This window comes from Sprattus sprattus, assembly GCF_963457725.1.
Source record: "Sprattus sprattus genome assembly, chromosome: 1".
Taxonomy (NCBI): Eukaryota; Metazoa; Chordata; class Actinopteri; order Clupeiformes; family Clupeidae; genus Sprattus; species Sprattus sprattus.
The window spans coordinates 36488317-36512794 of record NC_137920.1 but is presented as its reverse complement, the minus strand read 5'-3'; the positions used below and the strand labels follow the sequence as shown (position 1 = coordinate 36512794).

Here is a 24478-nt window from a genome sequence, read left to right as displayed (position 1 = left end):
ATGCCCAAAACTCGTCTTGGACCTCACAAGTCTCTTCTCTCTCTCATTCCAAAACATTGGAGCAGTCCTATGGTTATCATTCAAGAATGAATGTCGGGAAAAGTGGCTATCGTGTCTTCTCTGCCAACTCCACCACAGCATGCATAGAGCTCTCCAAGAAGATCACAGAGTAAGTGGTTAACGTTCCCCCCCCCCCCCCCCCCCCCCCCCCCCCATGTAGCCTTCTGCAAAGGTTGTGTTTAAGAGGTAAAATTTGGTAGATTTTTGTATGTTTTTGTGAAGGTTTTGATAATCTCATCCCTTGGAATCTCTGATGGGTATGTTTTTAAGAACTATGCGTGTAACCTGCGCCTGTTTATTTGCTGTGTCTCTCTCCCCAATGCTCGTCAGCCAGCTTGGCATTTTGTCTTTTTCAGTGGCCCCTCACCCCTCAGCATAAAACCGTAGTGACACATTCTATCAGTTAGTGAGGTGGCTGGTTACTACATGATCTGATAGAACAACTGACTGTCACTCCCAGGGGCAGTAGGGCTAGCTAGCACACACTCCGTATGGTTTGAGGTGTGTGTTGTGTTTGTGGATGAGACAGACCTTAACAGCAGGCTGCCTTATAAAGCGTTGGAAAAGCAAAAATAGCCGGTTTGTGGTGAAATGGCAGTCTCACTTGACACAAGTGTTTTTTTTTTGCTTTTAGACATGCTCTTCAAAGAGCAGGTCACACTGAAGAAATAAAACTAATTATAATTTGAAAAACTATTTCCTAATTCCTTAAAACCATTCTGTTGATTGTTACTGAGGCAACAACCAGTGTGCAGAATATATCAGAGGCTTTTTGAGCCTCCTTCCTCTAGAGACCCATCATGGCGAGAGGAACTTCCTTTGCTAGGAACTCTCGGATCTGGATGGCCTGTCTGTCGACAACAGTTATTAATGATGCAAGCAAGGTGCTGGCCTGGAAACATGAGTTAAGATGAAAGGCTCACAAGCAACAACTCATTAGACTGGACCTGCTCCCAAGAAAAGCTGATCTGAGTTCAGTGCTTCGGATGGGTTGTTCCTCCAAATGATTGGGATCAAAGGGAGACCTTGAACAGATGTGTCACTGCGATGGGCAGGGTGGGATGGCCATCAAGCCGTATTGGGTAATGGCTGCCAGCCACTGACTTGTGTCTGTCGGAAAAGCATTTCAAGATGAGACACACACACACACACACACACACACACACACACACACACACACACACACACACACACACACTCACACAGAGTACAGAGAGAGAAAGTACAGACAGAGAGAGAGAGAAAATAGACAGACAGACACAAACAAACAAACAAACAAACAAACAGACACATAAATACTGAGGGGGCTCTGAAAGAGCAGTTGCCTCTGGGTAATATTGGGCAGTGGTCTTCTAACTGTCTTGTCACACAGCCAGCTGTCCTCTCCTGTCCTCTCCTGTCCTCAGAAGATGGATGAGGGGATGTGGAACCCTACCCTGTTATTAAAGCAATCACCAGTAAGCCATGTGCATGGGCTCACCTGGTTTCTTCTGTCTCTCGCCAGCTTGATTACGGGTGGCCCCAAAATAGCCTGCGCTGTTCTTTTGTGAATTCAACTCATTTTACATTTTCCCTCTAGGCATTCAGGATGTTGATTTTCTTTCTAGGTTAAATTGACTGACTTGGCCTGTCGCCAACATACTACTGCATAAAAACAATATTAGTCCAGTTCAACAGTGCATATAACGGCTCCCAAAGCCAAACCCTTGTCAGTCTCTTTTTCTATTACTTTTAGGGCCTGCAGTCACAGACGTCCCCCATAGCTGATCCGCCCAAACCCCATAGGGGCAAGTGCGCTGCAGTGCCCTGTGGTTCTGGGCAATGTCCCTCTATTTTTTTTTTAATCTAAGCGCACATTTCAGCATTGTGAGCAGTTTACAACCACGCGACCTGCCGAAAATGACCACGAGCCTGCGTAAGCCATAGGGGATTCAAAGAGACGACAGCAAATGCATCAATATGTCCACAAGGTTGATATTTATTCAATATCCTTTATAATGGCTGCTGGATTTTGGGAACATTTTAATGATGGTGTTTACCAGTCAGTTTAGTTGAACTTAAAGGATCTTTGGTTGAATGTCAATAAGGTTTAGGGAGGTTATGACTGGTTCACTGGTTATGACTGATAATGATATATATATATATATATATATATATTACTAGGGGTGCACGATTCAGAAAATGTCACGACTCGATACCGACTTTTAGGCTCACGACTCGATTCAAAATCGATTTTCGATTCAAAAACGATTCTCGATTAAAAAAAATTGATTCACAGTATGTTAATGTTAATGCTGTCAAACGATTCAAATATTAAATCGCGATTAATCGCATTTTTGTCATAGTTAACTCAAAATGAATCGCGATTAATCGCAAATGAATTAATTGCAAATTTTATTTTAATGCTCTTATCATGGAAAAGTGGATTGGCTTGCTTTATCCAATGTTTTATTTCATTGAAAAATAACATTGCCAAACAGGGCGGTACAAAATAAAATTATAAAGTGCACAGACTCAGCCTATAGTGCAGTTAAACCATGGCTTAATATTTTCTTTTTTCAAGTTTGCTGTGAACATAGAAGTCAGGCCTCTTATTTCAAAAACAATGAACCGTAACAGTAAGGTTACCAATAAAAGGTAAGCCTACTACTTCTGTGCTTTCAGCCAGCTGCCTGTTGACATTTTCAGACAACAGTGACGCTTGCCTCTTTTGCACAACACAACTATTAAAGGTAAACTTTCTATTCAGAAGCTTTTTATCATCCATTTCGCCGTTTCGCGCTCACCATCACTCAAACCGTAACGTTAGCCTACTACACAGTTTGCGAAGCCAAAAGAACGTTAATCTTAAAAAAAAAAAAAAAAAAAAAGATTTTCTTTTTCTTTTTTTTAAATATTAATCGATTTTTGGAATTCTATGAATCGATTCTGAATCGGGAGCACTTGAATCGCAATACGAATGTGAATCGATTTTTTTGCACACCCTTATATATTACACGCACAAAATAAAAGTATCCAAGGTGTTTAGTCATTTCTCAATTTTTACTAAAGGTAGCATATACAAACAATTTATTAACTGGAGTGGTTTGCAACAAAATAGGCTACAAAACATGTCATTTGAATTTCATTGAGGGAGAGAGGCCTATCTGGCTATGTGGCTCATCTTGTCTGCAGGCTAGAGATGCGCGGATGGGCTATTATTTCATCCGCAACCGCATCACAAAACGCATGATCCGTCCGCTATCCATCCGCACCAATTTTTTTGACCAATTTTCAAAACCGCACCCGCCCGCCATCCGCCTGTTGTTTTTAGGTATAGGCGCTGTGACGCGAGGCTAGAAAGTTCTTGCCTGTTCTTGAAAGGAGACTGATCCAATGCCGCAATGATATTTAAAGGATAAAGCCCCTAGTATGAAAGCCTATTGGCTATGTTGTAGCCTATCCCCGGAATATTATCAGTGAAGTGACGTCTGTCTCCGATCAATGCACAGGGAGAAACTTTAAAATAGCCAAGCACATCGGCAAACCTGACCTTACCATAGGCTAGTAGGCCTACACTTTTTTATCATTGTAATAAAACGCAATTTGGTACACCATTTTAATATGGTAATATAGCCTACTGTTTTTAGTTTAGAAGGAAACGCTGAGTCTATTAATTCCGAAATTTCACCGCATTGTAGGCTTTATACTGTAACAACCCCAACACTTGCCTGCTTGCCTTGCAAATCAAAGTTTTCCGACTATTTTTCTTACCTTCTTTCTTAGCTGGTGATGTTACTGAGCTAGAAGTTTAACTTGTTCATCTCGCGCTGCCAATGCCCAATGTCCCTTCTGAGTCAAATCACTCCATCATCTCTTTGAATTTCATTATTCCACGAGTGGTAGGCTACAATGACTGGCTGTTTTAAAATATAACTAATAGCCTAACGAAACAAAATAACCCAGGCAGTTTCATCTACGACACGTTAAGGCTTCTTCCAATACTGACAGCTGACTCATAGCTTGCAGGTTTGCGGCGTTGCAAAGAGACGCGACATGATGGGGATCGTCACTTAATTTAAACTTTTTTGCTTCAGCTTCCTTTGTTTGCTTTGTATGCATACACGGAACAAGGCCAATTTACTGCCTGATGAAAATTTGATTATTTGAAAATGTGCTTGGATGTAGGTAACGACATTTAACAATGTGTATATATTTTGAATTTCGTTGGGTAAACCGCCACCCGCCCGAATTTAATTAAAATATAATTTTTTGTCACGTCACCCGCCCGATCCGCGGTTTAACCGCGGAGTCCGCGGGTGCAACCGCCAACCGCGCATCTCTACTGCAGGCCTATGGAAGACACATCTCTCTGAAGAACAGCATCTGAAAAACAGGTTAACCGAAAGAGAAACACAATCATTATAATAACATGAAACAACTGCAAACATCTATTAAAACAGAATTAACCTACATGATTCATTGACTAAACATACAGTCATGGACAAAAATGTTGGCACCCCTGCACTTCTGTCAGATAATGCACCAATACTCTCAGAAAAGTGTTGCAATTACAAATGCTTTTGTATTCACATGTTTATTTACTTAGTTTGCATTGGAAAAACACAAAAAATCTGACAAATAATGCCAAATCTGACTTTATTCCACATAAAACTCAAAAAGGGGCCGGACAAAATGATTGGCACCCTCAACTTTATAATGGGTAGAACACCCTTAAAAATAAAGAAATACAAATACAGTGGGGAAAATAAGTATTTGAACCCCTTGCGATTTCACAAGTTTGGCCACTTGCAAAGAAATGTGTAATCTATAATTGTAATGGTAGGTGTATATTAACAGTGAGAAACAGAATATCAACAAAAAAATCCAGAAAAAAGCATTTTATAATATTTATGACTTTATTTGCATTTGATGCAAAAAATAAGTATTTGAACCCCCAAAACTGACTGACAAAAATGACTTAGTACTTGGTGGAATAACCCTTATTGGCAAGCACAGACGTCAGACGTTTCTTGTAGTTGGTCACCAGGTTTACAAACATCTCAGGAGGGATTTTGGTCCACTCCTCTTTCCAGATCCTCTCCAAATCTTTAAGGTTGTGTTTTCAATGGGAGTGAATGAGGGAATGAGGTTCAAGCCCAATATTCCATGTTACATGGCCCCATCCATAGTCCCCTTGATGCGGTGGAGTCGTCCTGTACCCTTGGCAGAGAAACAGCCCCAAAGCATAATGTTTTCACCTCCATGCTTGATGGTGGGTATGATGTACTCTTGGGGTCATATTCAGCATTCCCCCCCCTGTCAAACACGGCAAGTCGAGTTGATGCCAAAGAGCTTGATTTTGGTATCATCTGACCACATTCTGTCTCCCAATCCTCCCTAGAATCATTCAAGTGTGCAATGGTAAACTTCAGATGGCCCTGTACATGCGCTTCCTTGAGCAGCGGGACCTTGCGAGTGCTGCAGTACTTCAAAAAATTACGCCGTGGTGTGTTGCCAATGGTTTTCTTAGTGACTCTGGTCCCAGCTGCCTTGAGATCATTCACAAGCTCCCCCTGTGTAGTTCTGGGGTTATTCTGCACCTTTCGAATGATCACTGATTCCGCATGAGGGGATATCTTGCATGGACCCCCAGACCTAGAGCGGGTGACAGTTGTTTGGTGTTGCTTCCATTTATGAATAATCGCACCAATAGTTATCTGCTTCTCACCAAGCTGCTTGCCGGTGGTTTTATAGCCCATTCCAGCCTTGTGCAGGTCTACAATCTTATCTCTGACGTCCTTGGACAGCTCTTTGGTCTTGCCCATGGTGGTGAGGTTGAAGGTGTGAAGTATGATTCTTTGGACAGGTTTCTTTTATACAGGTCACCAGTTGAGATCAGGTATACCTTGTTAGACCTAATGAGGACTAATCTGTGTGCTTTTTGGGCACATAACTGGCCATCGGGAGCCAGAATTCTTGCTGTTTGCTTGGGGGTTCAAATACTTATTTTTTGCATCAAATGCAAATAAAGTCATAGATCTTATAAAATGCAGTTTTCTGGATTTTTTTGTTGATATTCTGTTTCTCACTGTTAAAATACACCTACCATTAACATTCTAGATCACACATTTCTTTGCAAGTGGCCAAACTTGCGAAGTCGGCAGGGGTTCAAATACTTATTTTCCCCACTGTATCTGAAATCAATTGCTTCCTGTAACCATTAATGAGGTGTCTTACACCTCTCTACTGGAATTTCGGACCACTCTTCTTTTGTGAATACAAAAACATTTGTAATTGCAACACTTTTCTGGGAGTAGTGGTGCATTATCTGACAGAAGTGCAGGGGTGCCAACATTTTTGTCCATTACTGTATGTCAAAATGTTGTTGCCTCAATCAAGATCACTTTGATGTATATAAGTCTTATGTCTAATTGAAAATATTGGAAATTTCTACCTCAAATCTTCTCTCGCCTGTCCCCTTTCCAGCAGTTGTAGACTTTGTCAAGGTCTATAGGACCCTCTTTTTGCCTTGATTTAATTATCATAAGTTGGTCCAAATGGAAAACTTCAAGGCGGTGGAGCGATTTGTCTTAATGGCATTTGTTAGACTGAAACCGCATTCACAGTCGGCACTAGATGCTTGAAATGTGTCACAAATGTCAAGAAGTTGGAGGCCTACCAGATGTGGAAAATGCTTTACTTTTCAGCGACCAGGTTACAATGACTTGAGCAGTCCGATTTTCCTTTTTTCCTTTTTTTTCATTAACCATGAACTTGAATTCGTTGTATTGTTGACAAATGCGCGCCGGGACCGCATCGTCTGCTTCCTCCAGAAACACTTTAAACTTCTTCGCCAGATTGGTCACGTCATTAGAGCCCATGATCAAATTCACCAACTGCACGGTCCAACGTGTCCGGCTCAAAGACAGCCCACTCTTTGAACTAATTTTCAGGGAAGCAGGCATCCAAGTGCTCACAAACTTTACGGACAAACAGAATAATGTCACTTGTGTGTAGAGCAAGTTTTCCCACGAGCGATCTCTCTTTTCGCTAATGCTTCTGTCAGAATTTGCAGATCACGCCACTCCTTTCTTCATATGTAAATATGTCTGAAAGTTTCATCCTACCTGTGTCAGTTTGGACTATTTCATCTAGCCACTCATGTTTAAACGTTAGGCAGACCTGTTTCCTGGGCACCTGCTCTGCCTTTCTTTTCTGGTAGCCTTTAACTGCTGGAGCAGGGCCCGCCAAGAGTAGCCTAAAGGATATTTGGTTTGTAAACATTCTAACTTACACCCGGCTTCGTTGTCAGACAAAAAATCGCTTATGCGGTCTGAAAAATATGCGCGGTCTGAAAAAAAAAAAAGAAGCGCGGCCGCGCTTGCAGCTTAGAGGGAACATTGGTGCTGGGTCCACTAGAGACGGTCTGAACACACTGGCCAGCTTGAGGGCTGATGGCTCTTTGTAGCAAGGGGCACCACTTTTCGTCGTCACTATTTGACAGGTTTATGCTCTTTAACCTTCTGTGTCCTTTTTTACGAGAGAGGCTGTTATCATGGACATCTTTAGTCAACACATTAGGTCTCCTAGGGACTGTAACGGTAACCCTTGTTTGTGTCATTGGGTCCCTTTTTAATTTTTCCTCCTGTCCTCTGGTAGTGTGTTAAAAGATCGACTTCATGTCTTGCCCTTGTAACAAACTGTAGTGCTTGTCAGCTGTCTTAAGGAAATGCATAACCTTGTCTTTGGTGTTATCTATTTGCTTAAGGCAGAGGTGGGAGTGAATTCAACCATAAACAGCTATCTGTTTTGTCTCTTTATCCAGTTTGTATTTGTTCTTCACTGTGGAATCTCTGGAATCGGTTGGTCAAGAGCTTATTCTGCTCACCTGAGTGTGTGTGGGTTGTAGGTAAAGTGCCTTTGTCTTGTGGGTTGTGATTGTGCAAACATATAGTACCCTCACGTGCCTGCGTCTCTCCCAACAGGCGTCTTGGTGTTGACTTGGGAAAGTCTGTGGTCTATCAGGCGTCCAACAAAGGTACGTGGCCAATCAGCATCATCCCACCATGGTGCTTAATGCACTCATGTCAGTTATTACACACTGTAGATTCAATGTTCAATTCCCTTCAAGCATAATGTATTCAGAACAGTTTCAACCACCTGTTGATTTAAATTCTGTTTTTGTTTATTTTCCCCCTTCTCTGATAGAAACAAGAGTAGATGTGAAGGAGTCTGTGCGCGGGCAGGACATCTTCATCATCCAGACCATACCCAGGTAAGGAGCTCTCGGCGGCCTGTGTTGCCGTGGTGACCTACATCAGGGCCAGGCATTTTGTCTGTTTATGGAAATGAAGCCACTGTGGAATGCTGCAGTGTCATCGCGCCTGAGTCGATTCATGCCAGGCTGTCTGGTCTGCCAGGTCAGCCCACCACTGAAGCCCAACTGCAGCATGTCTAACCTAAAAATCTGCTGTGCCACTTTCGCCACTCTGTAACACATTTTACTGACCCAGAACTCAGGCGGGGCACAGTCTCTGCCAGCTATCAGCTGAACTGAAGCTACACAGAAAGTCAAGACCGAAAACAGGAAAGGCTTGAGCCAGTTATGTTTGCAGTTTCTTGGGGAGAAATAATTTTGTCATTATTTTGTCATTCCTTAGTCTATGTTATTTGTAATGAGAGTTGTCGGTTTGAGTTGTCAAGATCTGTCGTTTCACGTGTGGGCTCAGTGCTACCTTGATAATCATGGCAAGGAGAGTGAAGCTATGCACTTTAAGAGCATACTCCTGTGAAGAACAAATGAAAGCTTGGTGCCTGGCTGTTAGGTGTGACCTTGCTCGCACGACAGAGTGGAAAAGCAACCTATACTGACCCTAGCAGCACCTGCCTAGACTGTCAAATGCAGAGCAAATGTCCCAATTTAAGTTGTATGCTTAGCTCAGGGTGGGAAATTTACATATTTTTTAGGGGGCAATTTTTGCCCCCACTTACTGAAATCCAGGGGCATTTCACAAAAAATTGGGGGCACTTTTAGAAACTTGTGAAAAACGTTTAACCTTTGTTCAAAATAATAAACACACTTATTTAGGCTTAAAGCAGCTATACGGAATTCTGTTCCAAAACTAGTACGCTAACAACCTAAAAGGCATGCAAAAACCTTGCAAACACCACCAACAGCCCAGCTGACACTAATAGAAGCTTGCCAACACACTAACTGGTGTCTTTTTGCAGTATACCTGGCGTCATGCATGTGCAAGCTTTTTTTCCATTTTTGCAGGGTGTTCCAGCCCGTTACACAGAATAGGGCATATCTTGGATGGCTAGTGGGAAAGACACAGGTCTTGATCTGTCCTTCACATGACCATATGCGATCAAAATTAATTAGAGAATGGTACCAAAACCAGTTGCCTATAGAACCATACCTCAAAAAGTGTCAAATTGTTGCATAGTGTTACTTTAAAGTATATGAACAATTGTCATCAAATGGCAATAATAAGACTATTAGGCTTTAGTCTACAAATTCAAAGTGTTTTCTTTTTTTGAACAAAAACCAAACTGACAACCTAAATTAGACAATCATATTCACGTTTATTCTTATTTCTTTGTGGTTATGAGTTGTTATTACTACATTTCATTATTCAACTATTAACAATTAACTATTAACATTTCTTTTATTATATTTATGGATTTTTGTGTTACCTTTAATCATGTTGTACCTACCATAGTAGGCCTACAGGAAATACAGTTAAGACTAGTAAGCTAGCTTGCAAGCAAGCCTTTGTAGTTAACGCTGAAACGCACTATCAAAGATAGCTAACGTTAGCTAACTAACATTAAACTAGCTTAACCGAACTAAATCATTTCTAAAAGTATTATTACCAGTTATCATTCACCATAGGCGATGGCGTGATGCTTGGCGCCTGGTGACGAAAGGCCATGTATTTCTGTATGTTTTCGCTCCATTTGATGAAGTCAGCAGAAGAGTTTGCCTGTGCTGGATTTACAACGACTTGGGCAACTCGTTGTCTACAAGTCCGACATGCCTTGGGGGAAAAAATCAGGTGTTTTTCTCGTCGTCATCCTCCACCCCAGGCCAATCTAACTTTATTTTTTGACAGTTGCTGGGAGTGTGACTCTTTTAAAAATCGAGATGGTGACAGAGACTATGCTGATCCTCGTTTCTCCTCACTCTCGCAGTCACAGGTCTGATTAGGAAGCGCTCCAAATATGTTTTGTTAGAACGTTCGGTTCTTCACGCAACAATGAGTCAAGGCGAAAATCAAAACATTAAATGGCAACTGACCGGCTACAATGTTTGACACGTTCATCAAATTATTATTACACAAAATTATGGGGGCATTTTTTGCCCCTCTCCTAGTAATTTTAGGGGCAAAACTATATTTTTTAGGGGCAGTTTTGCCCTTTGCCCTCGTTAATTTCCGACGCTGGCTTAGCTCCTTGAAACACTGATGAATGTGTACCTCACTGTAAATTAAAGCAGCATTATGTAGGTTTGTTCTGGGTATAACAGGTGTGTTTATCTGTCCTTCACATGACCATATTTCATCAAAATGTATTTGAAGATGATACCAAAAGTAGCTCATAAAAGCACAACATGTGGTCAGTTGTTGCATAGAGTCACTTCAGGTCAGACTTAGGGATGCACCGATCCACTTTTTTCACCTCCGATACCGATACCGATATCTGAGGTTTAGTATCGGCCGATACCTATCCGATACCGATATAAAAAAACAGCGCGAAACTGGTAATTGTGTGTATGTGTGTGACCACCACACGTGCGAGAGGGAGAAATGAGGAGTGCATGACATGAGATCTTGTTGCATTTTTGCTCATTTGCTACTTGACATCATGTCTAGTCATCACTATCAATTCATAACATAGGCTAAAAATAATCACAAATAATGTACGTTCTAACTAGCGCAAGTGTTCATATTAGTTAGCAATCATATATCCGCTAGCGCCAACTTTTACGTTACATTGTATACTCTATAGAGGCTCAGCATGGTGACCTGTTAATGTATTTGCTGGTTCTAGTCTGTTAAAAGACCCACGATTACCAAAGCAGTGTTCTTTATCTCCCTTTAATGTGCATTCATCAATTTCCATTACATGACGATGCATGTGATCCTACATATGAGTGTCTGCAATGAGAATGGGGACTAATTAGCACTGCACTGAATTACTTTAACATGAGTTATTGCTACACGATAACAATTACACAACTAATATTACTCGATACATATAATTGTGGACATTACACAAGGCAACATGAATCTCATTCATAGCTCATCCGGTCGAAATCTTAACAGGATGAACCCATCTTTATTAGAGCGAATCAACATCAGGACATAACTAAATCTCCGCTTAGCATGCAAATCGCTACTAATAGCAACGTGCACTCATAATACACTACCTATATACATAAACATAAAAAAAAATAAAAATAAAAAATACTTTTTTAAATTTTTTTTTTTAAATTGTCACCGATACCCGATCTAGAAATGTCTTCAATATCGGTACCGATACAAATATCGGATTGGTGCATCCCTAGTCAGACTAGAGAGAAGTAAAGTTGAAATGAAGGGATGGAAAATTAGCGTGTTGGTGTATCATGACTGCTATGCAGACACGGCGTCTGGGTTTTCTTTTTCATAAGCAAAGTGGATCAAAATGCATGCCTGTCATTACTTGGTTTTCAAGTCTCACTACTTGAATTGCAGAGCTCGTGTGTCTTTAAGACACAAGCGCATTTGGGGTATGTCCAAACGTTTTGGTAGTGGCACTTTCTTTTAGTTGTGTGAGTAGCCTACTCTCAGTGTGCCTGGCAAAAGCGAAGATGTACACTTTATCTGGTCATTAATTCAGGCCTGGTTCTCAGGTGTCTGTCTTACACTGTGTGAGTTCTGGTGAGTGCTGGAGCACTGGAGGTAGAACGATCTCAGGTGTCTGTTTTAAACTGTTTAAGTTACAGTGAGTGGTGGAGGACGGCCTTTCTGAGGTGATGGCTGTCACTCTACGAGGTGAGAGCCTTAAGGAGGACTGCATCATTTTCTACCCCACAAAGTTGGCCATTTTCAAAATCGAGATTGACAAAGATGGACCAAAAGAGGTGTATTTTATGGCATGAGCTGAATTGAAGGCAGTGGATTTTTTTTTCTTTTAGTGCTAGTGTGAGAGGTTTAAATGTGTCTCATGGCAAAAAGTGTGAGAGTTGGCAACCCTGTCCCTTACACAGCAGCAGCTTAGCATGGCTTAGCTAGCATGGCTAAAGGACACTCTGGTTACGGGGAGCCTGCGATGCTGTTCTGCCCAGCACACATTAGCGGAGTTCTGCTTCTCTGGAGGGGACCTGGTCTCGCTCCCCCTGGTAAACTGAGCTGGTAACATGAAGAGTGTACCACTCTCCATCACCTACTGCTTGGTGTCCAGTAACAGAGGCCCTGGAATGGGAAAGGTCATGTGGCATTCTACCTGTCTTTGTGGGGCGGACTGAAAGGGGTTAGTAAAGAAAGGACCGCTAACGCATGTAACACAATAAAACTATTAATTGTGTAATATTGCCTTTAAAATGTAGTAGGACATTTGTATTACCTTTTGTGTGTTGCCAACGATTGCAGAGTGAAAAATGGAAGAGAATACGTACTGAATTCATAATATTGGGCAGTCGTTAGGCATTAGTGGTTTTTAGAATTCCCATACTGGTCCATAACTGAATGTGCCCCAGAAGTGGTTGTTCAACTTTGGACCCCCATGACCATATTTATACAGGCAGTTGCAGAAGCACCCATATTTACTATTAATGTGCCAGTCTGTATGTAATAACCCTGAGTAAAGGTCAATTATAAAAGGGCTGGCCTCATTTTAAAAGCGTGGAGAAAAGCCAGCTCGTGCTTTATGGGAACAATGGCTGCTTCTTTCATGGAGGTCTAAGGGGCTTGAGAAAGGCCTCTCAGGTTCAGGGTTCAACTGGTATGCCTTGGCATAAGTAGCCAGCTGCCTGCTTCTGAATGAGCTTTAATGGAATTTTGAGAGTGCCAGGACTGGCACTATGTCAGGGTGGTAATACGAGATGACATGGGAGGAAAGCTCAAAACGAAGCTGGAATGAACATAGCCAGCTGTGACGCCCTAATGGTGGCATTTCATTCATTCTGTTTAAGTGTAATGGGATAGATTGTCTTCTTTACTACACTCTGGATGACTTGGAATATCATTACCACACATTTTTAAAAACGTGCAAAAGTGTGAGGCAGATGAGAGATGAGAGGCTGTCCATTGCAAACCCCAGCTCTTATAAAGAAAGGCCAGTTATCTCCTCGGCACCACCCCTGCAGGAGAGACAAAACGGGCAACAGCGTAGCACAGAGGGATGGAGCCCCAGGCCGGATCAGTAGGGTCGTAACAATGAAAAATAAGTTAAATTAGATTTAGTGAGGGATCAAACATTTTTCGTTCAACTGTCATGTATTGAGGGTCAAGTTATAGTTACAGAAGATGGATAGACTGGTCAGTTACGTCACTGACATTTCTATCCCATCAAGAGAAAGATTTGAGACTTAAAATCCCAACTGTCTAATAAACATGGACATTATCATGAGGTGTTGCTAACACTCTCCATGCTCGGCCTCAGAAGAAATCTCTTATATTCTCTCTCTCTCTCTCTCTCTCTCTCTCTCTCATCTCTCTTGTTTCTCTCTAAAGAGATGTGAACACCGCCATCATGGAGCTGCTGATCATGGCCTACGCCCTGAAGACGTCATGTGCGAAGAACATCATCGGGGTCATCCCCTACTTCCCCTACAGCAAGCAGTGCAAGATGAGGAAGAGGGGCTCCATCGTCTGCAAACTGCTGGCCTCCATGTTGGCCAAAGCAGGTACAAGTTACATATGCCTATCTATTTGTCCACTAACCAGTCGAGTCGGGATGCCACTCAGTGCCATGCTTGTGGTTCTGCATGTGTTGGAGTTGAGTTGAGAGTGCAGACTGCTTGTTGTCACATATCTGTAAGCAGCGGCAGGCCTCCAGCCTCATCAACACCTTCACCAGCCGAGGTGTTAATCCCCCCCCCCCCCCCTCTATCCTCCCGCCTGACAGGTTTAACTCACATCATCACCATGGATCTGCACCAGAAGGAGATCCAGGGCTTTTTCGGTTTCCCTGTGGACAACCTGCGGGCGTCTCCCTTCCTGATTCAGTACATCCAAGACGAGGTAAACACAAGTTCAAGACCGATCCCTTAGGTCCGAGGAGCCACTGCTATCTGTTGAACTGTTTCCTTTGGTGCTGAGGCCTTTGGCCGACAAACAAGATTGAAAAGTTGAAAGAGTTGATGGTCAATTTGAAGTTTTGTACGCTTTTCCTTGAAAAGCTTGTTTAAATTTCCAAATTTCCAGATCGCTGTTCAGATTGGTTTAGCAGAGTAACCAAATAAATGCTGTATTGTAGCTTACTGCACTGTGCAAGCTAATGAGCCTCAGTGAGTAATAATATATCCCTCATTTTCTCTTCCTGTTCAGATCCCAGATTACAGAAATGCTATTATTGTCGCCAAATCCCCATCGGCTGCAAAGAGGTAAAGGAAGGTTGGGATTACATCGCCTGCTCACTTGGCAAAACGTAATGCTAACAATATAAAAGTTGGGCGCCTCTCTCTCTCTTTCTCTCTCTCTCTCTTTCTCGTGCGCGCGCACACGCACACACACACACACACACACACGAAAACAATGTATGCATTCATCTAGAGGCCGGGAATGCCACTTAAAGGCAGGGTATGTCTGGCTGTGTAATTGATGTAGGACTTTCATGGTTTGTATAAAAAATATATAAAAAGGGTCTGATCATTAAGCAAATGCTGGGGATGCTATATGAAATATTCCCCTTCCTTGGCCTCTGGTGTGGGGTTATGTTTGAGTGAGGAATAATAATAATAATACATTTGTTTTATATAATATTGCACACTTTTTAAAATACAAAGAATTGTCAAGGTGCTTTGAATGAGTCATGGTACTAGCTAGTGGGGACTAGCTGATCTTCAACCACAAATGTGTTATCTACCCCCCACTTGCACTTTGCTATTTAGTGGTGTTGTACATCTATGTTCATAACAGGTGTGTGTGTGTGTGTGTGTGTGTGTGTGTGTGTCTGTGTGTGTGTCTGCAGGGCCCAGTCCTACTCCGAGAGGCTGCGTCTAGGTCTAGCGGTGATCCACGGAGAGGCACAGTGCTCCGAGTCTGACATGGCCGACGGGCGCCAGTCTCCCCCTCTGGTGCGCTCCTCCAGCGGGCACCCCGGCCTGGACCTCCCCTGTAAGACACCTCCTCCCACTCCTCCCCACCGCACTCACCAGCACCGTCTTTACAAGACTAGTCAGTAACACACTTTAAATCCTTCGACAGCAGTACTTTAGATCAAATCCAAACAAAGACCCCCACACATTCAAAAGATATCATTCTCCCAATGATCGTCTGAACTGGAAGGTGATTGGCTGGCAGGTTTCCTAGGTGAACACGACCGGCCGTCAGGGTCTCTAAACCAATTTCCGCCCCTCTAAGTACTCTGTTCACCTTTTTTTATTAGTCTTTTTCTTTTTTAGCAGGGCTTTGCCGTTCACATGAACGCACAGCTAAGCTCTTCCCCCCCCTACTCCCACTCCCAAACCCCCTGCCTCTCCTCGGCTTCCCCTGGGGAAAGTTGAGATGCTGGCCCATTTTACAGGCAATTAAAAGCTCTTTGTGGTGCAGAGAACATGAACTTCGTGTTCTGATTACTCTTGCTTGGGTGAACGTGACTCAAGTGTTTATTGGGAATCAAGGGCAGCCCCAGTCATCCGAAGGGCATTTCATCTCACAGGAGGTTCCTAAGGAAATTCCTAGGGCATATCACCCTGTGTCAATCCATTTATAGCTAGAATGAATTCTGCAAAATACATGGTAGTGTATGAAGCACTTCGTGTGGAGCTTGTTTTGCCAAATTACTTTGCCTAAATTTACTTTCATTATTATTGTTTTGCTTAGGCACCAAGACCTAGACAACTCTACCCTGTTAAACATTATGTTGCAAGGTTCAGGTAAAGTCATGCCTTGCATGCCTTTCAACGCATGACCCACTAACATGAGTTAAAGTTTGACTCATTATTATTACGTATTTGTTTTAGGTTTAACATACGTTCCACCTTTTGTTGTTGTGACGATGTGATCGTCCCTACAGGTGAATATGCTCTCTGGCTCTGAAACCCTTAGGGCCTATTTATAATCCAGGCGACAAGTGGCTCTACAAAAAGCCGCATAAAATTGACAAAATGTGTCTGTTAGGGCCAAAATTGTCAGTGTCAGTTTGAAAGTTTTTCTTCTGGCTCCTCAGATTTGATAGATGTTTTTCCTTGTAGACATGGATACAGCCATCTGGCCAGGTCATGTTTTGGTATCCTCCGTAGCGAGCAGTGCCAGCTGTGAAGTTCACCTTTTATGAAAAGCTGACTTAATTAACAGTTGGGGAGAGAACATTTCTATGTTAATGATGGGATAACAAAGTTTAAAGAGGAAAAGGTGCCTTTCGGGCCATCTTCCGGTCCGTTTGTCATCAGGGACGGAATATGAAAGCCCACAGGGGCTGTGCCCCCCTGAGGCAGACCGCACCTTCCAGCCAGTGACCAGTAGTTAATGTTAAGCTATTAGATCTTTCACATACATTTCTGAAAAATGGATTGCTGCTTGATAGCTGGTTTGGTTTGTAAAGTGTTAATCACCATGACTGGAAAAAACACAGGTTTAGCCTTCTCCCTGTGGTGACATGCATCACCTGTGGTTTCTCACCAGAGTCTGATGTCCCCTTTTCAGTTAGCCCATAAAAGAGACTTCTGTTCTTGTTATAAGTGTGTGTGTGTGTGTGTGTGTGTGTGTGTGTGTGTGTGTGTGTGTGTGTGTGTGTGTGTGTGTGTGTGTGTGTGTGTGTGTGTGTGTGTGTGTGTGTGTGTGTGTGTGTGTGTGTCCGTGCCTGCACCGGCACTAATGCCTCTGTCTGAACTAAAGTGTTTTGTTCTGTGATGTGGTCCGTTTTCTGCGCTGCTAATCCAGGGAGGCACCAAGCACCGTTTCCCGGAATAGAGCTCCCAAGTACGGCCGCTCCGCTGTGTCCACTCTAGTTGTTGAATGTAGCCGCCGCGCTAACGACAGTTTTTCAACCTCTCGCATGTCAACTTTCTCAGTGTCTGCCAGCCCGAGGGCTTTCAACCTCCAGCCATTAGGAACCCCTTTGACCCCCTTTGAACCCCCCCCCCCCCCACCCCACACACACACACACACATCTGTCTGTCCATTAGGAACCCCTTTGTAAACTCACCCCCCCCCCCCCCACATCTGTCTGTCCATTAGAAACCCCTTTGTAAACTCACCCCTTTCCCAAATCTGTCTGTCCCTAAAAATAGACTCCCAGTCCCCATTACTCCACTCAAATAAAGGGGAAATTCATTTGATCACTATAGAAGGTGTGAATCACAGCCCCTAATCCTGTTGTCTTTGTTCTCAATGGCTAAGATTGGAAGCGCTCTCTCTCCCTCCCTCCCTACCTCCCTCTCTCTCTCTCTCTCTCTCTGTCTCCCCTCTCCCCCCCCCATTTCATTCTAAATCCCTGACTATGTTCAGGCGATTGCTGAACATTGAGCAGCCGTCCTCTCATCATTATGACTGGGTTCTGTTGCAGGAAGTGACCGAGATAATTACTTCCCTGTAGCTTCATTTTGTTCCGCTGGTGGCTGAGGCTGTTGCCAGAATGGTGCTATGCTAATCATGCTTATTATGTGAAGTCCACAGACCGCTCCTGTGTCACTAAGTTTGTAATGGTGAATTAGCTAGAGCTATAGAGAGGGCCGTTATACATCTGCTGTAGCTTACACACCCATCAACTTTATTTGCAATTAAGTTCATTTCAATTTGATTGGTCAGAGCACATGTTAGATAGACATTACTTGATCGTTCATAAGTCACTGCTCACTGAATCATAATCCTGAGCATAATTGTCACATAGTTTACTCATTAAAATCTCCAGTTTCCCATGGCATTTTGTTTCACTTGATATCTTTTCATGTCTCTAGATACGTTTGGAGTCATAACTGATTGAAATGGATGCCATACTTTTTGTTTTCTGTGCATGTTTCTCATGGTTTCATTTGCAAGAGGCTTCATTTAAAGACTCAGAACTGATCCCAGACAAGGGGCATGACGGTGGCAGTTTTTGAACGACGACTGTGGAGTTCTAAGATGGGTCGTGACTTTCTCATGGGTGTTGTTCTGGGATCAGTCGAGTTCTAAGATGGGTCGTGACATTCTCATGGGTGGTGTTCTTGGATCAGTTTGCATGGCCTCCCCTTGTTGTGTTGCTGTGTTTTTATTTTGTGTTTGATACCAGTGCTTTAGAATCATTAGCATCCAGCTGTTCGGTTACAGCAATCACTAGTGGCTGTTCTAACTGAGCCAGAAATAAAAAAGTACCATGACTTCAGTACCTACCATAACCGGGTACTAAACCCCTTCATTCAAAAGTTCAGCGGACTAATGCATTCTCACTGGTCCTTTGCAATTTCACTTGAATTCAATTTAACCAGACCTCAACGGCCCTTGTTTTTGTGATGTGGTCTGTGTGAAAACATACACATTTGTATCTCTTGAGTTCCATTGAAATGACTCTTTCCCCCTCTCCTGTGTCCTAGTGATGATGGCAAAGGAGAAGCCGCCCATGACCGTGGTGGGAGACGTTGGTGGAAGAATTGCAATCATTATCGTAAGATGGGTTGTTTACATCCTCTATCTGCCAAATGCCGTCACGGTTCTGTTTTTTTTTTAAATATACATTGACAGTTTGAGGACATTCATAGTCATGCTGAAATCACGTTAAATCAGTCTGTCCTACACACTTGTCCATTCGATTAACATTCAAGATCCTTTAGCTTGCATACATGCCAGTCCGACCAAAACCTATAGCAAAACCAACTAGCTGATTGGAGATGTACAATCAACAGCATGACCCGTGTTTGTTCACAGGACGACATCATAGACGACGTGGAGAGTTTTGTGGCGGTGGCTGAGCTTCTGAAGGAGAGGGGCGCCTATAAGATCTACATCATGGCCACGCACGGCCTGCTGTCGGCTGACGCCCCGAGGCTCATAGAGGAGTCTGCCATTGATGAGGTGAGGGCTCCCATGTGCACCGCTTCAGCTAGCTCTTACTGATGTTCACTCATGTTAACCTGGTGACACAGCAGAAGAGGAATCTCATAATGGGCAGTGCACAGAACAGTGATGACGATCGCTCTAAATGAATACATGCCTATTTAAATTAACTGAGATCAGGGCTCTGTATCTTAGAACTGTTCAGGAGGATCTTAGAAATGTTCAGGAGGATCTTAGAAATGTTCAGTTGGATCTTAGAAATGTTCAGCTGGATCTTAGAAATGTTCAGCTGGATCTTAAAATGTTCAGATGGACCGTAGACATGTTCACCTGGACCTTAGAAATGTTCAGATGGATCAGTATTATTGTATCCTCTTTGTGGTTCAGGACAAATTATGCTATCCACTGTTAAAATCCTCTTGTGTTGACGTCTGATTTGTTTATGTTTACATCTGGTTTTGCTCTGGGCCCTATTCGGCGTAGCTCGCTAAGCGGTTTAGCGAGCCAGATTCCAGGCTAAAATAAAAAACGCCACTCTTTTTGGTCCGGCGAAGCAACTTTTAATAAAACACCATCAATTAGCACAAACCTGCTCCAGGGCAGGCTAACCTAAGTTTAGCTGGATAAGCTTGCCACACCCCCGGCAAAAGGAGGGATCCCATAGACCAAGGAGTCATATTAGATAGTTTGATTAGCGTAGGGAGAGAGTTCTTTGCGATCGCCAAGTTCCATTATTCCATCATGATGAGTTCTTGTATGAGTGCTACCGATTCAGCTGACAAGGAATAATTCATTTACAAGACCTTCTCGAGTCATTTATTTCAAACACCACAGTCAAACTTTTTGCGAGTGATACATTTTTGTAGTGACGGAGATGCGGAGAACAAATCACTCATAATTATAAAACTATTGGGTTCTATCGCGTTATTTAGCTGTTTCTGATTGGACGAGAGACTTTCCATGAGTTCGATTATCCGTCAACATACCAACTGGGACTTTTCACAGCTAATAATAAATCCCTCCGCGATGAAATATTCTATAGCGCGTTGATGATAACCGCCAATTTAAAGTTCTTCAAATTCCAAACCAAGAAGTGGACAATGGAACTATTTTTTCTTGCGGAGAAACAATGGCGAAATAAACAATTTTTAATCCATAACTTTGTGTTGAAATGTTAATTTGTTGACTGTAGAATTGTTTTATAAAAGCAATATAGCACTCGTGGGAGTGGGGTAGGTAAGGGATAATCCCACGTGTGTTGTTGCCTACGCCACTCGGCCTCAGTGGCTACGGCCGAACACCACCCGTGGGATTATCCCTTACCTACCCCACTCCCACTCGTACTATATTGCTTAATTATATGACAGTGTTATTAATACACCATAGCATAACATTATTGTAGAAAATGATTAAGGTGGACTCATGGTAAGAATAGAGAGAAATACACACACTCTATTTTCACTGCTTCAATTTATTGCATTTGTTATTAATACATTTACATTTAGTCAGTTAACAGACGCTTTTATTCAAAGGGACTTGCAAGTAAATGTAAAACTTCACCGATGAAGGGAGTGAGGGGAATCGAACTTGCAATCTTGCAGTTTCTAACCGCCAACGTAGACCTCTGTCCCAAACCACACTTGACATTTCGCATTCAAACATAGATATCAGCCAAAAGTCATCACACAACGCTTCTTGCCTTGCTCTCACAGCGATGGCGGTGTTGAATTTTGCCATGATTATGGTCTCGTATTCTTCATAAGCGTTCCTGTTCATCTCCTGCTCGCTAGTGGAGAAAAGAACAGCCATTTTCTTTGAGTTTATAACCATTATACCGTTAGATAATCATGGTTTTGGTGATCGACCTTTCCTGCCTTTTGAAGTAGGACGTGCACGCGCAATTTAGCTGATAAGTTTAGCCTGGTGGACATTAACCACATGATTAGGATGTGGATCAGCCGTCGACGAGCCGATATATCCTGCTCTCATTTAGCGCGATTAACCTAACGTGCTAAAATGACAATTGATTAACTTAGCTTCAGTTCTACGCCGAACAGACCCATGCTGTAGCTCCGACCCATTTGATTTATGATGAAAGGAATATTATGCTTTATTTACTGTTAGCACATAGATGCATGGATAGTTTAAATAATTGAGCGGAAAGAAAAAAGATAAGTTGAGAAGTTGAACTTGTATATTCTGTTTTATGTTTCTTCGTGTTTGTGTGTTATTGTGCGTGTTTGTGTGTTATAGTGTGTTATTGTGTGTTGTTTTGTGTTGTTGTGTGTTGTTGTGTGTTATTGTGTGTGTCTGCATGTCTGTGTGGGTATGAACAGGAAGTTGGCCTGTATTCAGTGGTGATGTTCTGAGGTTTTGCTCTGTGTTTTTATTATTTCCTTCACCTGCCCAGGGACTGTAGATGGAAATTACCTAGTAGCTACATCTGGTACAAAGCATCTTTGAGATTAATGTATTTTGAACACGGTCACTGATATTAATACATTTATTTATAATAATAATAATAATAATGATGATGATTATAATTGACAATACAATATAGAAAATTAGCATATCACTGAGTACCTCAAACAATAGTCCAATCACATCCTCTAAATGTCCAAAGTTCTTAATCAGATGATCTAATCCCCTCATTCTTCAGTGCCACCTGAAGTAGGACAGGTCTGCTCCTCTGCTCGCTCCCTCCCTCCTCCTGCTAGTATGGCACCTTTAGAAATCAAACATGAAGCCATGTTTCCCATGGGATTAGAATCATCAAAACATTTCTGTTATTTCTTAATTTGCAAAACCTAAGAACCCTTATGGGATTTTATTGCATAACCAAATCCTGATCCCAATCCAAATGATCTAAAAGTACACTCTCCTGATTGTGAATTATGCAAATTTCCAGTCCTCTATCCAGTCATTTATCCAGTCTGGTCATTTATCCAGTCTGGTCTCTGAAATCCAATCAGAAAGAATTTGAAAAACTGCTCAGGGTTCACAAATTACAGGCAGGAGAAACCGTTTGCTACCACACGAGGGCACTGTTGAGCCACACAATAAAGCTGGTCTTGACAGTGAATTCTAAACTACTCAGTCAGATCATACTTCCCTAAACGCTAGTTCCTCACTGTGTATATGTGCGTTGCATCAGAACACGCTTGCTTTATTGTCCTGCGGTCTTCAATGACTTTGTTCTTTTGCTCTTTGGCATATCATTCAGTGACGTGGTGACATCCCCTTTCCTGTAATACAACCTACAGGAAGATGCATTGGCACATAAACGCATAACCACGGCATTGTTTGTGTTCTATGAGTTGAGTGAAAGGAGCTTACTAGTCTTTCAGTTCATTTTATGTCTTGATTTCAATTCTGTCTCCCTTTTTCTCTTTCTATCTCTCTTTCTCTATCTCTCTTTTTCTTCTCTTTCTGTTAGGTCGTGGTCACTAACACGGTCCCTCACGAGGTGCAGAAGCTCCAGTGTCCAAAGATCAAGACGGTGGACGTGAGCATGATCCTGGCCGAGGCCATCCGTCGCACCCACAACGGAGAGTCCATGGCCTACTTGTTCCGGAACATCACCACGGATGACTAACAGCCTGGCCACGCTCGCTGAGACTGGGAGGCAGTAGACCTGGAGGGGAAGGAGGGACCAAGTGGCTGCCTGTTACCCGTCGTAACACACACGCACACACACACACACTCTACATTACTCATTTTCAATCTACATGCACTACACTTTCACACACGCTATATTTTACCGTATACAAATAGAAAATGCTTTCACACACTTCAGCGCATTCTTTTCTTAAACACACACACCTACGTATCCTCGAAGTCCGTTGCACACGTACAGAGGCGCCACACAGAGACACATGGCCAAGACGTGGTGAGACCAAGGATCCAGCTTTTCTGCCTTCTACTAGTATGTTGATGTTCTCCATAGGGGTGTTGTATGTTCAATAGGCAACTATGTCTGACTCTGTAGCAAAATGCAGAAAAGACTGCATTCACATGCTAATATCACATGCCAGGTGACTGTTTTTCCACATGTGATTCAATCTGCCTGTATAATACAGTGTGCTTCAACCATGCATTGTCATCTGAGGAGTTCTTTGGGAAGTAGCAAGTTCCTGCACTTGATTTTTTTTCTTTTTTTCTGCTTATCTATAAATCATAAGGTTTAAATGTCACCCTGCCTTTTAGTTTAGTTTAGTTTGCTTTCAACAACAAAAAGATTCAGTTATGATGACATAAAAAAAACCTACTCGGTCTTGCTCTGTTGTTTATCCAAAGTCTTATGTTAAAAGCTAATGGGCTGCCTTAAGAGTATAGCACTGTTCTGATTCGAAACCCACTGCATTATTGCAGTTTACCTTTCTGGACATCTGTCATTGTTTCCTGTTTTCCTTACAGTAACTGTAACCGAACAGTAAAGGAGAAGCTATTTTGACTTGTTTCCTTGGTGGTTTGCATAGACATTAGTGCCTTTCAGACAACACTACGAGTGGTCGTGAGGCACTTAAGCTGTGGACTGTGTCTTATGACAAGTTTGCAATCATACAGAGCTAATCTTGAGGTGAGGGGGATTTCTGCAGAGGACCTTAATGTACAGACATTACAGTTCCTCTTTTTTCTCATCGGGATCCATTAGTATTTTTCGATGTGGAACCTCAGAGTCCAGCTGTAGTCTTTTCTAAGGGTGCGATTTTAATACTTGGTTTGAATAACATTCAGTGCTGAGAAGTGCTCTTGAAACCATGCATGGAGCCCCGCCCCCCTTGTATTGGCTAACAGCTCAGCCCACACAGGTGTTGCATTAACCAGCTAATGGACTTGGATCCACTTGAGTTAAGGTGCCCAACTCGCATTCCTCAGACTATACATGGGAGTCGGAATTTCTATAATTCATATTTCCATAACTCCAGCTTTCATCAGCCATTTCGGTTACATTCCCTTAAGATGGATTTATGTTTACATTCACTACCACCAGCTTTTCCTCCTGGTCAAATAAAGTAATTTTTTTGCCCTCTTTTCTTATGATCTCTGTCTTTCGAATCACTTGTTCTGATGTAGATGTTGACTGATTACAGGGTTAACATTTACATTTGTACTGTGCCTTCTATGTGAACATTGATTAAATGGTGTAGGACTCTATTACATGGTATCATGTGTCTATCAAAGACTTTTGTCCAACCACGTGTCTGTTGACCTTACGCCAAAGAGCCTGTCAGCCACACCCAATTTGGCAG

The 24478-nt window shown here is 42.5% G+C and overlaps 1 protein-coding gene across 1 annotated transcript; it reads left to right on the top strand.

Moving 5' to 3' along the window:
- On the top strand, nt 1-24260 carry LOC308362108 (phosphoribosyl pyrophosphate synthase-associated protein 1-like; the record flags this gene model as incomplete). Its single annotated transcript, XM_080834604.1, is given in 11 exon segments — nt 1-36; nt 39-169; nt 8028-8080; nt 8251-8317; nt 13764-13936; nt 14158-14273; nt 14580-14635; nt 15223-15368; nt 18767-18837; nt 19098-19244; nt 22663-24260. Coding segments are annotated over 11 exon segments (1155 nt in total). The 3' UTR covers nt 22822-24260.
- Between the last annotated feature and the right edge of the window lie 218 nt (nt 24261-24478).